We start from the raw sequence: 15605 nt of genomic DNA on the forward strand, positions 1-15605 counted from the left end.
GCCATTCTCAATGCACTATCATTTTTGATAAATGCATGTAATGCCTGTTGGTTGCACTTCATCCACAGTTCATTTAATTGGTAGTGCATTGAGAATGGCTACTTTCTAGCTGATATCTAGATCTGCCAATAAAATTTCAAAAGGACGACTGATAGCTGAAATCTATTATTTACAAAACATTTTTCTGTCAAAGATCTGATCTCTTTCTCTTACCTCTTTAAATGGGGGACCACTGTTCCTCACATCTGCAAGTATTACGTCTCTATTACTTTGCACGTGTTCCCCTTGTGGTGCTAAACAGCAACTATCAAGACCAAATGGAAACATTGGACCTTTAATATCAATTTACCAACTGAACATAGAAGGCATAAGCAGAGAAAAAGAGTGAATGTTTATCCAGAACACTGAAAGATCATCAAATTAATATCATCTTATTCTAAGAAACCCATGCAGAACTTCACAGCAGAGGAAAGATTCCAGGCTTTAAGCTTGTTACAACTAAAGGTCATCCGAAACATGGCCCAACTTATGCAACAAGCAACATTAGTTACTATGAGGTCTTGCCATCATGTTCAGATGATAACAGTTTCACAGCCACAGTTAAAGCGAGGAACTTGACAATAGTCAACCTGCAAAAACCACCAGGATGCAACTGGCCCCCTCCACTTGTGCCCTCTCTACAACAACAAATTATCATAGCTGGAGACTTCAAAAGCTACAACATACCTTGAGGATATCAAGAATGTGACAAAAATGGACAAAAAACTTGTCGACTACATGGAAACAGAAAACCTCAAATTTGTATATGATGCGAAAGGCAAGGCAACCTTCTTTTCTGCCTGATGGATTAAGGGCTACACACTTGACCTGTCCTGTATCACAGAGTCTCCAAATATGTCCAATGAGGGGTGCCACTAAGTCATAACAAGATTCCCTTCTTGTCAGCATTGTACAATATTCCTCCAGAGAGGACTGTTCATACCCATCATCTACTACTATCCAAAGCCAAGATGGAACATTAAAAAAGCCAACTGGTCTGTATTTTCCACACAAACAGATAAGATGGATAAAACCAACCTTCAACAACTACAATAGATTCATTGGTGTATTGAGAAGTGGAGCAAAATAATGCATACCAAGAGGATGTCGCAGATAATACATTCCTGGCTGGAATGAAGACAGCGAATGGCTTCACAAGGAATTCGAAGACAGTGCTGATCCTGCTACAGCCTCCGACCTTCTACATTCACTAAATCAGAGCAGACAAAAAAGATTGAAAGAAACTGTAGCTTCCTTGGATCATATTCAGTACAGCAGGAAGGCCTGGTTCTTAATCAGCAAGCTGAATACAGCAAACACCATCACCCGACAAAAATCTAACACAAATTTAGATGATATGGCCAATTACATGATCTCCACCTCTAAGTCAACAAGAGATAAACACATCAAAAGAGAAATTAGACACCTCTAAACAGTAAAGATACAGTCAGCTCCACAAACATCTGAGTTTTTCCACTCCATTCCAATTGGAAGAGACCATCATAGGAGCTAGAAAGAATATGAAAACTAGGAAGGCATCAGGTGTTGATGGTATTTATGTTGAATTTCTGTTGTACTGTGGTCCTGGTATTCTCAAATGGCTGGACACCTTTTTGCAAATATCTCAAGTCAGGTCATCATCCACCTCTCTTCAAGAAAACTAGCATCACTGCTGTACTAAACCAAATGAAGATCCATTTAAAGTTGAAAACTGCCCCATTGCTCTCCTTAGTGTCATGTTAAAGCCCCTGGAGATGCTAATTCATAACAGAATCCGGTCAGCCATCACAAACATGACCCAATAGGGAAAGCTGAGTTTAGACCAGAAGAGGATGTGAGGAACAGGTGCCAGCAATAGCAACTCATATCAAAAATGGCATTGAGAAGCAGAAGATAAACAGGAGGGTCCTCTTGGATCTAAATGCAGCCTGCAATACTGCCTGACACGACAAACTCCTGCTCAAATTCATCAGCATCATTCTGCATCACAAACTAACCATTCTAATTAGCTACATAGTCAACAATAGATACTTGGAGGTGTTCTCTGAAAGCAGAGTTCACAAAATAATATATTGTATCCCACAGGGTTCTGTTTTGGCCCTATTCCTTTTACATTTGTATACATACGATCTTCCAGAAAGAAAGACCAGGAAATTTATTTATGCTGATGATATTGCTTTGATCGCTCAGGATCAAAGCTTCAGGCAAGCCAAAGCAACACTAACATAAGACCTGAAGACATTGGATGAATACTTCAAACATAACTCTCATTGCAATACTCCAAAATACCTAGGTGCGCCCATAGGCAGGTCTTTGACATACAAAAGCCATCTCTGGAATGTGGCAGCAAAACCAAAACTTGGAACTATGTACTCCAGAAGTTAACAGAAACCGCCTGAGGTGACACTACAACAGTCCTCAGATCAGCTCTAGCTTTTTCATATTCATTCACGGAATACTGCAGTTCCCCCTGACTAACCAGTGGTCACAGTAAAATAATTGACACACAATTCAGTTAACCAATGCACCTCCTCATTGCAGGGTGTATTTTCCCCACAAACATACTATGGCTATTGGTACTTAGTGATACTTCAGCACCACCCATAAGAAGATCACAGCAATTGCTGAATCCAGAATTAGCAATCCATTCAGAAATTTCATCATCAGAACCCCAACAACTGAGGTCTAGAAAACCATCGCAGCACACAGCAATCAGCTTGTAGGACATTAACTTCAACAGGCAAGAAGCCTTCAATAATGGCAAGAACAATCTTCCATGAAGCACTGTCAATTAGGTAATCAAAGCTCCCTGGGACCGACGAGCAAGTTTTCATCCAACCCAATAACACTGGTGCATACTGAATTGGATCAGAACTGCATTGCTGTACCAATGGGGGTGGAAGTTCTACCATGAATGTGACTCCGGTGACAAGGAGCAAATAGTACCTCACATAATATTTGAATGTTTCCTCAGAACATTCAAAGGGACACTGGAAGACCTTCACAATTTGTCTGCAGAAGCTTCTTACGGGATTTTCAACTCTTACTTAGAGCTGTGAACCCATTACGAACTTGAGATAGTGAGTATCAGTATAGAAATGTATAACAACAAAAATAAGCAATTTTTGAAAATATACTGTAATTCCTTCTCATCCCATCTGTTAAGTCTCCCCTGACTTGGGGTTCTGGGCAACTTTTCTGAACCCTCCCCATTTCTTAAATCTCACCAGTACTTTTCCTTCAACCCTTTCCCTTCCCCTACAACCCTTCTGCCAGAAGAAGGAGCCACTGGCTCTAAAAGCTTGCAGATTTCAATGCCTTAATATGTGTGTTCTACTGCTGCCACTTGGTGTACAGAAATGTACGTATTTGTTGTAAATGGTTGCCTATATTTCTCTGTCACCATACAATAAATAAATATATAACCTCTTTAAAGTAATGAAGCAAATATTTAGAAATTACAGAGCAAGGAAAGAAATCAAAGAGCAAACTATTATGATTATTTCCACAATGGCCCTAGTTGGACCCTAGTGGAGAGCTCCTTTGGTACATAAGAAATATTATTCAATTTTTTTAATGGCACCAGTGGAATATTTTTTCTAAATCCTTTCTCAATATGTATCTTGTGTTTCAGTTTCCATTTCAGCACTTTTTTTTTTAAACTGTGACATCTGGTGATATCTCCAACCATTTGTCCATTACTGAGCTTTTTAGTTTGATGTGAAACCAAGATAACCTGACTTAAATAAGATCTTGAGTAAAAGAAAAGTGTTAAGGTTTTGCTGTTTAGCCCACCAATGCTAATAAAATGTGAGAGAGGTATGAAAATAAACATTGCCATTCTTACTTCATATGGATGTAAGAATAAACAAGGAAAACTTTGGGAAAATCCAATAAAATTGTCTTAGGCACCTCAATCATCTAGCATGAAAAGACACAAATTCTTAATAGAAAAAAACAACCAAGTACCTTGAAATTATTCCAGCTGGCACTACCTTGGGTTACTCCAGGTCAGTCCAGTAGAACGAATGCCCTGCCTTCTAATGTTTGCAGAATGTCCTTCTCCATCATCACAGCACTGTAACAAACAGCACTCGATACACGAGTCTTATGAGCATTACGAACACAATGGGAATTCACAGGCTCACTATGTCAAACGGTTATCACTGATTCTTGACCCACTGTAACTCGTGATTGTGATAATGCGGCACAGTGCTAATGAGTGTATGGGAGAGGCTGTGATTACAGGAACAGTAAAGGGAAGTTGCTGGTGGATGACAACTGCAGTTGATTCTGGTGGCAAGCCATGTGACTGCCCATTGACTCAACTGAAAAAAGAAAAACAGTTGTCATATCAGATTCCTGCAGCAAATGGTGCCAGGTATCTAACACAGCAAATGTTAGTATACGGAGGCCCAGATAAGGGAGCCCATTTGAACTATGGACACTGCCACAACACAGGTGCATATGGTATTGGCCAGAGGACGTTCAGTAATGTTTCACGGCCTGTCGCTGAAGTATTTCCACAAGGTAATGACCATGTATGGTTGTTGTTGTTGTGGTCCTCAGTCCTGAGACTGGTTTGATGCAGCTCTCCATGCTAATCTATCCTGTGCAAGCTCCTTCATCTCCCAGTACCTACTGCAACCTACATCATTCTGAATCTGCTTAGTGTATTCATCTCTTGGGCTCACTCTACGATTTTTACCCTCCACACTGCCCTCCAATGCTAAATTTGTGATCCCTTGATGCCTCAGGACATGTCCTACCAACCAATCCCTTCTTCTAGTCAAGTTGTGCCACAAATTTCTCTTCTCCCCAATCCTATTCAATACCTCCTCATTAGTTACGTGATCTACCCACCTAATCTTCAACATTCTTCTGTAGCACCATATTTCAAAAGCTTCTATTCTCTTCTTGTCCAAACTATTTATTGTCCATGTTTCACTTCCATACATGGCTACACTCCATACAAATACTTTCAGAAACGACTTCCTGACACTTAAATCTATATTCGATGTTAACAAATTTCTCTTCTTCAGAAATGCCTTCTTTGCCATTGCCAGTCTACATTTTATATCCTCTCTACTTCGACCATCATCAGTTATTTTGCTCCCCAAACAGCAAAAATCCTTTACTACTTTAAGTGTCTCATTTCCTAATCTAATTCCCTCAGCATCACCCGACTTAATTCGACTACATTCCATTGTCCTCGTTTTGCTTTTGTTGATGTTCACCTTATATCACCCTTTCAAGACACTGTACATTCCGTTCAACTGCTCTTCCAAGTCCTTTGCTGTCTCTGATAGAATTACAATGTCATCGGCGAACCTCAAAGTTTTTATTTCTTCCCCCTGGATTTTAATACCTACTCCAAATTTTTCTTTTGTTTCCTTTACTGCTTGCTCAATATACAGATTGAATAACATTGGGGAGAGGCTACAACCCTGTCTCACTCCCTTCCCAACCACTGATTCCCTTTCATGCCCCTCAACTCTTATAACTGCCATCTGGTTTCTGTACAAATTGTAAATACCCTTCCGCTCCCTGTATTTTACCCCTGCCACCTTCACAATTTGAAAGAGAGTATTCCAGTCAGCATTGTCAAAAGTTTTCTCTAAGTCTACAAATGCTAGAAACGTAGGTTTACCTTTCCTTAAACTATTTTCTAAGATAAGTCGTAGGGTCAGTCTTGCATCACGTGTTCCAACATTTCTGCGGAATCCAAACTGATCTTCGCCGAGGTCGGCTTCTACCAGTTTTTCCATTCGTCTGTAAATAATTCGCGTTAGTATTTTGCAGCTGTGACTTATTAAACTGATATTGCTCATCTTATATATTGGTTGGAGATGAATATCTGTGGTCATGGAAGAAGACAACAGATAGCCATGTATTTGTACAATCTACAGAATTAATTACATAAACCTGACTATATTAAAATCTTGGAAACTTACACAAATAGCTGTGACAGTTCACGAACTAAGTTAAAACATTCAGTTCCCCTTGTACTCACAACAGTACTTAGAATTATGCCTTGTGAAGGTATGTACTAGTCAACAAATACGTCCAAATGCAATTTTAATGGTGTTATCAACTGAATTTTAGATTTAATACAATTAAAAAAATATTGTGTGACATGAAAGGAATAATCCGGAATATAATACCGCAAGATAATAGAGAATAAATAAAGTGTGGACATTCTTCTGACATTCCTCTCAACCTGTTACTTGTGTATTAATAAAGATGAGTTTAGTTATTATCAAACAAATTTCTCTATTCTACAAAGTACATATAAACATAATCTTCAATAACATATTTAATAAAAACTAAACATAATACTTATTACTTACATTCCTTTTATTTAACAGCATTTTATTTACAAAGTGAATCAGATTCATTATAATACTTGTTGTTTTACTTGTGTCAAAGTCATCAGCCAGTGCTGAACGAATACTGATCCTTGCCTCTTCTAATGACTGAAAAGCAAAATATACACTAATGAGAATATTTACCTTTCAGTACTTTATTTACAATTTCTTCAATAAAGCTATAAAACTAATATACCTTCAGAACTTCAGGTTCATCAATTACTCCTGTATCCTTATATCCATTTATAGAAGCTTCACAGTCTACAAGAAAATCCTCAATCTTTCTGTACACTCCTTGAGCATGCTCCATTGATGAGTGGGTAAACTCAATGCCTGTAAAAAGCATAGGTAAGCTTAAAAAAAGTCACTATCACTAATCCTGAAAGCAATAAATCATACAAAAAGCTTTGAGAAAACTTTAACATAACAGCAAGAGCACAATGTGAGCAAAGCTGCTTATACTAATCTTCCGCATGCTCAATTCTTCTTTAGTAAAGCCACTAAAACAGAACAACAAATGAAAGAAAATGTTTCATTTGATCCCCACAATGAATACAACAACACAGATATCTTAGTGATACTTAAACCTACATGACATCAGACTTCCGTTACAGAAAACTGGCGTCCTTATAATATCATAATGTTAAATAGGGCAAAATTGCCTTTTTTAATTACTGATGCAATTATATTCAGAGCGAGCCACCAATCGATTTGAGGGGTGACCTCAGATATGATAATATTGCAAAATTCTGCTTCCTATGAAATTGGAAAACATGGGTGGAGTGGGGCGGGGGCGGGAGGGGGGGGGGAGTGAAATATTTAGCGAGACAAACATGAGTAACTTTCACAAAAATCATTATCATTATAACCCAGTCTTCATGACTGAGCAAGGTATTAAATTCAGCTACAAATCTACAACTAAAACCAAACGTGAATGAGAACAGTATTAATTTACCATCAATAAGCAAGTCTCTCAAGGTATTATTGTCTTTTATGAAATACAGAAAAATTATAAAAGGTGAAATAACACACCACAAGCAGAGTTAATACACTTAAAGACTGATAGCCAATGGTATGGTAAGGAGTAGCCACCAAACTACCAAGCACGAGTATTCCCAAATTAAATCCAACATTATGACTCTCACAAAACTGGTCCTATATGAGTAAGGACACTTTTTAAAAAAACTTCTACAGATGTGCAAACTAAATGTAAGTACGTAATTCCACAGTCAGGCCCAGAGGACCACATGCTGCCGACTGACCATCATGTCATCCTTTTTCATATAGCATCATTTGGAAATGTTATGGAGGGGGATGGGGTGAACACACTGTACACTGCTCTCCTGGACATTGTCTGCATTTCAGATGTTGGAACCTTTACTTCTCATTCAAGCAGCCCCTCAACTGGCATCATGGGACTGACTGCACCCCATTCCAGTCCTCCCATCAAAGAAAAATCCATGGCAGTACCGAAAAATTGAACCCGGGTCCTCTGCATGGCAGTCAGACATGCTGACTGTTGTAACCATGACTGGAACGGTTGGGTGGCCAAGAACGAAGTGCGGTGGGACCAAACGGAGAGCAGCCCATGAGCAAACAAACGAACAGAAAGGACGGATACGAACAACGACGGACAACTGAGTGAGACCTTAAGACGATAACACGCAAGAAGCAAAGGGGTGACAGAGACAACCAAATGAATTCACAATGTCCACTTGTAATGAAAACAAAGTATTGTAAACACGCTGTCCTCCACGGTGTTCAGACTGCCTAGCTCAGCGAGAGGCAGGCACTTATATAAATAATAAGGCATGCCACTATTGGCTGCTGGGACCATGTGTTCCACCGTGGCACCCTCATGTTTTACGCGAGCCAGGAACGTGCGTAGCCGTGGCTTACGGCGCGACAGCTGTAGAGACCTCTAGTGGTAATCGAGGTCCATGCTGTGTGGCGCGGATTCAAAACCCACGGCGCTTGGTACCAGACTGACTGCTCAGCAATGGAGATGGATGTAAACTATATGTAGGCAATTCAAAAATGGAACATTCATTCAGCTACACAGTTTGTGGAAAAGATTTCACACAGGTCACGGATTACATCTCGTCAGACTGGGAAAGACATTTTTTAGTAGTTTGCTTTCCTAAAAGGTGCACATGAAATTAAGTTTGCAACATGAGTTTACATACGTCATTTCTCTGAAGGACAATAAGAGTAATTAAGCAAGCAGTGTTATCAAATAGCAGTGATTTCTCCCAAGATCAAGAGAAATGACAAAAACAGTGCTTCTTTTATGAAAGAAAAAACAGTGCTTTTTTATGAAAGAAAAAACAGTGAATTTTTATGAAAGATAAAACACTCCAACAGTTCTAACTTGGCAGCTACAGAACGTCAAAATCATACAGGCCATATACTTATTTCTGCTTAAATTAAAACAAAAATAAAGACAGAACATTTATGTTGCTAAAAATTAATATTATTTTTATTTGAAATAAACTGTTAAAGGTAAAACATTTTCCTAGCACTACGTGGTGACACATTTATCAGAACACTGTCAAGCACACTGTTTAGTTTCATTCCTCATGGACATGTGGGCATCATATTAGGAAACTGAGAAAAGTTGTGATGCTGGAATTTATATCAGGTATGGTTTAATTAGACATTACACCACACTGCTCAAAACTATACGGAGAGTCCAGTCCTATAAGACTGATTAAAAGAAATATAATAATTGCTAGCTTATTTGAGTCTCATCATGGTGATATAAACACATTTTTCGTTTTTCAAACTTTGAGTTAATGGTGAGAGAAACTATTGAAATTTAAATTAAAGGAGTTATCTCTGGAAATTTCAACATTGAAATGGCACAGTTCAGAGCTTTGTGATTGCGAAAATTGTATTGCATGTACAAATGTCTCATACATTACGATACCTGCTTATATAATACTATTGTTAAATTTTACATAAACGACTATATGGGTAATTTGCAGGTGGAATTTTTGAAGACCATGAACCATTTCTTCTAATACACTATCATAAGCAACCAATTCATTCCAATAAAATTAGTGTCATGGGTAAGAGCTCAAAAGAGGTACATTGCACACCGGCATCCAAAATTAATGCAACAAACTGATATTTCCCTGTCCTGTGTCTAATTCATGATATAATCATACAAACTGTCAACAGATGCCTGTATGATCATGTTCTGCACAGAAGATGGCACTTCGGTCAATGCAAAACCACGCCAACGATGATGTCAGGGCATCTATCAGAGTAGCATTTGCTAGGTAGTTACACATCAACAATTACCATGTACACAGTCACAGAAAGTGCAGTATGGTACAGTGAAACCACCTTCCAGACTTCCTGCGGAGGAGGGCCACAGGAATAATGGAGGCGGGACAGTCGCAAACTAATGTCTCCCAATGGCTTAACATGAATCGTTCTGTTGTTTCTTGGATGTGACAACAGTTTAGAGAGACCAAAATTGTATTATAAAGACCAGGCCAGATCCAACCACATATGACATCATAAAGAGATGGCCATTATGTGGCTGTAAGGGCACAACAGTATCACCTTCGTACTGTGCAGCTGCAGGCATCTTTTCTCACAGCATCCACTGGATGTGTTGTATCGAAACAAACGGTGTAGAGAAGGCTTTGACAGAGTGGCCTTTATTGTTGGAGACCTACTGTATGTTTGCCCCTTTCACAAAAGGAAACGAATAGAGTGAAGTTGTCAAAATGCCACCTCAACAGTGAGCCAATGTTCTTTTCACAGATGAGTCCTGATTTGGTCTGTAGAGTGGTTCTTGACGGATTCGCATCTGAACATGTGGAATACAATTTTGAGACCCGAACATTGTGGAAAGAGACCAGTGTCAAGGAGGATACCTAATGGTGTGGGCAGGGATCATGTTGATCATTCGAACATCTGTTCATGAAATTGTGAGGGTGAATTGGAAAGATTTAACTGCTGACAGGTGTCATGACAAGGTCTTGGGTCCTCATGTATGATTTTGCGAGGTGCTGTGTGCCCAGACTTCATGCTGATGGATGACAATGCTCGACCTCATAGAGCATCGAGTGGCTGATGTTTTCTTGGAAGCAGAAGATACTGTATGCATGGTGTGACATGCTCACCCTCCCGATATGAATCCCATAGAGCACGTCTGAGGTGCACTAGGTAGATGGGTTGCATCACATCAGCATCTACCAATCACTCTCCAAGACTTGCGAGCAGTTCCACAGGTAGAATGAACATTATTGCCTCAACATGACATTGATGACATTATTCACAGCATGCTCACTTGTTGTCATGTCTGTATTGCAGCCAAAGGTGGTCACACACCTTAGTGAGCACATTAACCAGTTGTCAGAATGTGTGTGCAAATCTGTTAAGTTGGAAAAAATGAAGAACATTTTCGTCTACTGTTATGCTTGTAGTAGTTGTTTATGTTCTGTATTCTTTACATTGTTTCTACTTTATCATCACCTGTGTGTACTGTTTTGTGGCAAAATAAATTCATCTTTGCTAAATTTCCTTTTGTTGCTTTAATTTTGGACATCAGTGTATTATTTATTGATAGTTCCAACAATACAAATTGGAACTCATATTTGAGTGTCAAATTGGAGAAGTTGAAGTTGAAAGTGTTTTTGATAATTAATACAAGGGTTGCAATTTAATGGCAACTATTTATTCACAACCAATACAAAAGGGTTACATGTTTGCACCTGTTACTGTACTTCCAAGTAGTCACCAGCGTTGCATAGAACCTGTTGCCAACGATGTGGAAGGTGTAGTATACCATTAGCGGAGCCTGTACTGTTGATGGTGCGAATGGAGTGGTCTACGCTGCTCAGACACACTTGGAGCGCTATGATACAACATAGGAAATATGGAAAGAAAAAATACACAAGAAAAGTTAACAAAAGGAATGGGAAGTAACTTAACAAAGACTAGACTGGCTAATAGGGATGAACGAGATGTCAAAAGCAGATAGAGACACCTGAAGAACAGTATTCATGAAGTAACTTAGCCAAGAAAAAGTGGTGGGGAGAAGAAATGCAAGGAAAGTGTGGATTCAAGAAAGGAACAATATGACCCTGAAGGAAACATATTATATAATCTGCCAGGAAACACAACAAACCCTAAGACAAGAGAAAAGGGAATACTACAACAATATGATAAGAGAAACAGTTTTCTGGTGTGACGACAAGTGCTGGCACGAAGATCAAGAATACAAGAGCAGAGAGGGCTGTGAGATGGCATTAGCCAATAGTACGCTGACTTGGACGACACCATGACTGCAGCGGCATCTATACAAAGAGAATATTAGCACCGCACCGCCTAACCGCTGCCGGACTGGAAGACTAGCCATCATACTAACTCTACAGCAGTGACTTGTGAACTGTTTTGTTTTGCTTGTATTGAAATTGTATATACCAAAGAACATTGATTATTTGCATGTGGCTATTTGCTTGCAACATACCTCTGTGAATATGCGAAGTTAAGTATTGTCAGTTTAACTTATTGTAATAAACTCCATTAATGTGACTTTCTTGAATTGTTGTCTGTCAATCCGAGAATGTGGCTTCCTAGGCACCCTCTATTGGAGGAGTGGGCAGGATACTACACAGAGGGTGATTTCAAGCATCACATAGTAAGCCAATGTATCATATAAAAATCTTTTGGTAAATTTACTAAAAGAGAACAGTTTATTAAGATCAATATGGGAAAATACTGACCAACAAAAGTGACATACAAAAAGATGAAAGACATACTTTTTGCAAATCCTTTACTGTGATGATCCACAGTCATGCTTTAACTTGAAGCACCTCATACAGTTGATGTACAAGTTACCACTCCATCATTAAATTAAAGACTAAAACAGCTTGTGGTGAAGACCAGATATATGATAAGATATTAAAGAATGAAGGATCACAACTGGAATTAGAACTACAGTCTTTAGCAGGAACAATTTGGAAGACAGAAACCGTACCTTACTGGAAAAACACAATTACATGCCCCATATTTTGTGCTATAACTGCAGAGGAATTGCTTTATTGGATATCACTTATAAAATCCTTGTGATATGCCTATTAAACAGACTGAGATCAATAACTGAAGAACTAATTGGTGACTACCAATGCGGTTTTCACAGAAATATAGTCACATTAGGTCATTTATTCACTCTAAGACAAATAACATAGAAGGTGTGGGAATTCAATGTAGACGTCCACATATTGTTTCTATGTTTCAAAAAGGCATATCTAGTATCCACTGACAGACACTCCTGAATACAATGAGGGAATCTGAAATACCATCAAAGCTGATCAGATTAGTTACAATGCATATAAAGGAAACTTTAGGTTGCACAAAGACACTTGTAGCAAACTGAAAATTTTAGGGTGTTCACTGGACTTTATTTATTTATTTATTTAGTGTATGGCATTTAAGTACATTTCAGTATTGGATCATGTTATTCTACATTACATATATTCACAGACAAACATCTAGTTGTTGTATATATTAAATGGATTTTTGGGATGCCACGAGGAATTCTTGAAAGTCCCCACTGAACGCTCTAGCACTGCATTCTTCTCTGATGTGTTGGGTGGTCTGCTTAGGCACCTCACAGTCACATACTAGCGAAGACAGCAGTCACCATTTGAAGAGTGAGTCAGCACATCTTCCATGCCCAGTTCTTAGTCGGTTGACAAGATCTTGTGGGGCTGATCAAACCCAGGAACTGCCTCAGTAATACAAGGCATTAGGTGGCAAGCTGTTGGGGCATCTGGAGTCATTCTCTTCTCCAAGAGTTGATGTCAGACCCAGTGAGGCTGTCGAGAGCAATAGGAGGATGTCTGGAACGAAGCCTCTTGATACTCAGATTAGGTATATCGATAAGTACCGATAGTTCAGGGTTTGCTTCAATCTTGTTGTATTCCCTCACCAAGCCTGCTTCTCATTGTATTTTTGGGGGTGGTATATGACTCAGGACACATAGCCATATGTGAGCGGTAGACCTATGATGTCTTGAACGAAGCCTCTTGATACTCAGATCAGGTATATCGATGTGTACCGGTAGTTCAGCATCTGCTTCGATCATGTTGTATTCGCTGACCAAGGCTGCTTCTCCTCGTATTTTTGGGGATGGTATATGACTCAGGACACGTACCCATATGTGAGGGGTAGACCTAATGGTTCCTGAAATAATGTGTATGGTGTTGTTAAGTTCGACATCGATTTTGTTCACAAGACTACTGTTTAACCATACTGGACTGAAACAAGGGGACACCATTTCATCTACTATATTTAATCTTGTCTTGGGAAGATAATAGAGAGTTTAGTACACCCAATCCCCAAGGGAGATGTACGTTATTAGACTTGCCTACACAGATGATACAGCATTAGTACATAGTTCCAAAACAGATTTAATCAAAATGATGAAAAATTATTACAAAATCACTGAGATAATAGGATTACATGTTAATGAAGGTAAGACAGAATATCCAGTCATAAGTAAGAAAATCTAAAACGATTCTCCTTTGGCTGTAAAGACTTTGAAGACAGTTGACTACTTAACAGATGGAAAAACACTTCTCAGTTTTAGCAAAATCTTAAAAGATCACTCAGTACTAACTTCAAAATCCACTTATTTGACTATTATACTGGTAACATTATCAGGATGTGAATCATTAATGTTTTGAAAGGAAGATGAAGAAAAACTGTTAATATTCGGAAAAAAAAAAAAAAAAAAACTACGATACATTTGTGGACTGGAGGAGGATGAAAATAACATGGAATGGAACAACAAGAAAAAAATAAAAAATTAAGAGAGCTGTACAAACACTGTAACATTGCTTAAGTGCTAGAGAAGAAAGATTGAACTGGGCAGGACATATAGCAATAATGATGGAAAGTAGACTAGCTCAAACAGAATTTGGTACGACAACAGATGGAAAAAGAAGAATACCCAGAATTAGGTGCAGAGATAATATCCGAGATGACACAGCTGGGATGAACATCAACATGAGTGGACAAACAATGCAGTCAACAGAAAGTAATGGAAGAGGCTCGTACAGCAGGTGTATGGTTGATAAGGTTCCCGCCATATGTAAAGTACATGTCATTTTTGTATTCTTAAGAAAGTTAAACATAGGAACTTCCATTGTGATCTTCTTCAGTAAAACTGTTTTAAAAGACAGAATATAGTATTTTGGCATTCATTATATCAGTTTTGTTTTGGTGTTATCATGGTTGACAAGCATTTGGAAAGACAATTTTGTTCCATTATCTGATTTTATATTGTATCAAACCATTTTAGCATTTTTGTGGCAGTACAGTATATAAGATCTTGATTCTGTGTTCACTCAATGGTTCTTGCATAGCTGTCCTTGCACGTTTTGGCTTCATTCAACTTTTGCTTTTCAGCAATGGTTCCGTTTCAATTGATTCAGCTATGCAAGTCTCCCTACTTTTGTAATAGTTTCCCAAAACACTGTTGTTGAAAATGTTACATTTCTGCACTTAATTTGGAGTCAATTTCCAAATACATACTCTGCTCATTACAGTGTCTGTGTTCCCTCTCCATCAGATAGTCTTGTGTGTCACTGATGCTCCCAGAGACATGGAAAATCACAATGGACTTGCAGAAAAACTCAAACATTACTTTTTCATAATAAATGTTTTTTAAAATGTGGTGTCCCTCCAGCTATAATATGGTATTTTCCTCCTCTTTTTCTAGTAGAAACAGGCATGAGACTAAACATACCAACAAAGGTGGAATACATTTTATTCTAACAAAACTTACTGTTTCTGTAATGACTCAGCAGGCAGAACATTCTGAATTCATTAGAAGTGTATTCCTTCAAGAAATCAGAAATAGAAATGGTATTTTTCAGTGATTTTGACATTTTTCCACTTTCTTTCAGGTGTAAGTGACCTGCAAACAAAAATTTTATAATGGAGTGCAATCTTTCAACTCTCTGACAATGGAATGGCACACTGTAACAACATATTTATAATAATGTCATATATTTCAGCTAATTGTATGTAACTGTTAAATTCTCAGCAGTTATGTAGCATGGATGAAATTAGGTGTTTAATGCCTCATTAACATCTTGGTCTTTAGAAAAATAGCACCATTTCAGCTACACATTTTTAGGATATTTGGATTTTTCAAAGGCTCTGTATCAA

At 38.4% G+C, this 15605-nt stretch overlaps 1 protein-coding gene across 3 annotated transcripts in view; it reads right to left on the reverse strand.

The window, feature by feature from the left end:
* LOC126248865 (cysteine--tRNA ligase, mitochondrial) overlaps positions 1-15605 on the reverse strand; it is a 103107-nt gene that overhangs the window by 24836 nt on the left and 62666 nt on the right. For 2 of the 3 annotated variants that reach the window (XM_049950305.1, XM_049950307.1), the window contains 3 exons: positions 15220-15351; positions 6604-6740; positions 6390-6515 (listed from right to left, as the gene is read on the reverse strand). In XM_049950305.1, coding sequence (XP_049806262.1) covers positions 6390-6515; positions 6604-6740; positions 15220-15351 — 395 coding nt within the window. Of the gene's footprint in view, positions 1-4008; positions 4118-6389; positions 6516-6603; positions 6741-15219; positions 15352-15605 lie in introns of all 3 variants that reach the window. The other variant, XM_049950306.1, reaches the window with a different exon arrangement.

Source organism: Schistocerca nitens, chromosome 3, assembly GCF_023898315.1.
Source record: "Schistocerca nitens isolate TAMUIC-IGC-003100 chromosome 3, iqSchNite1.1, whole genome shotgun sequence".
NCBI classification, from domain to species: Eukaryota; Metazoa; Arthropoda; class Insecta; order Orthoptera; family Acrididae; genus Schistocerca; species Schistocerca nitens.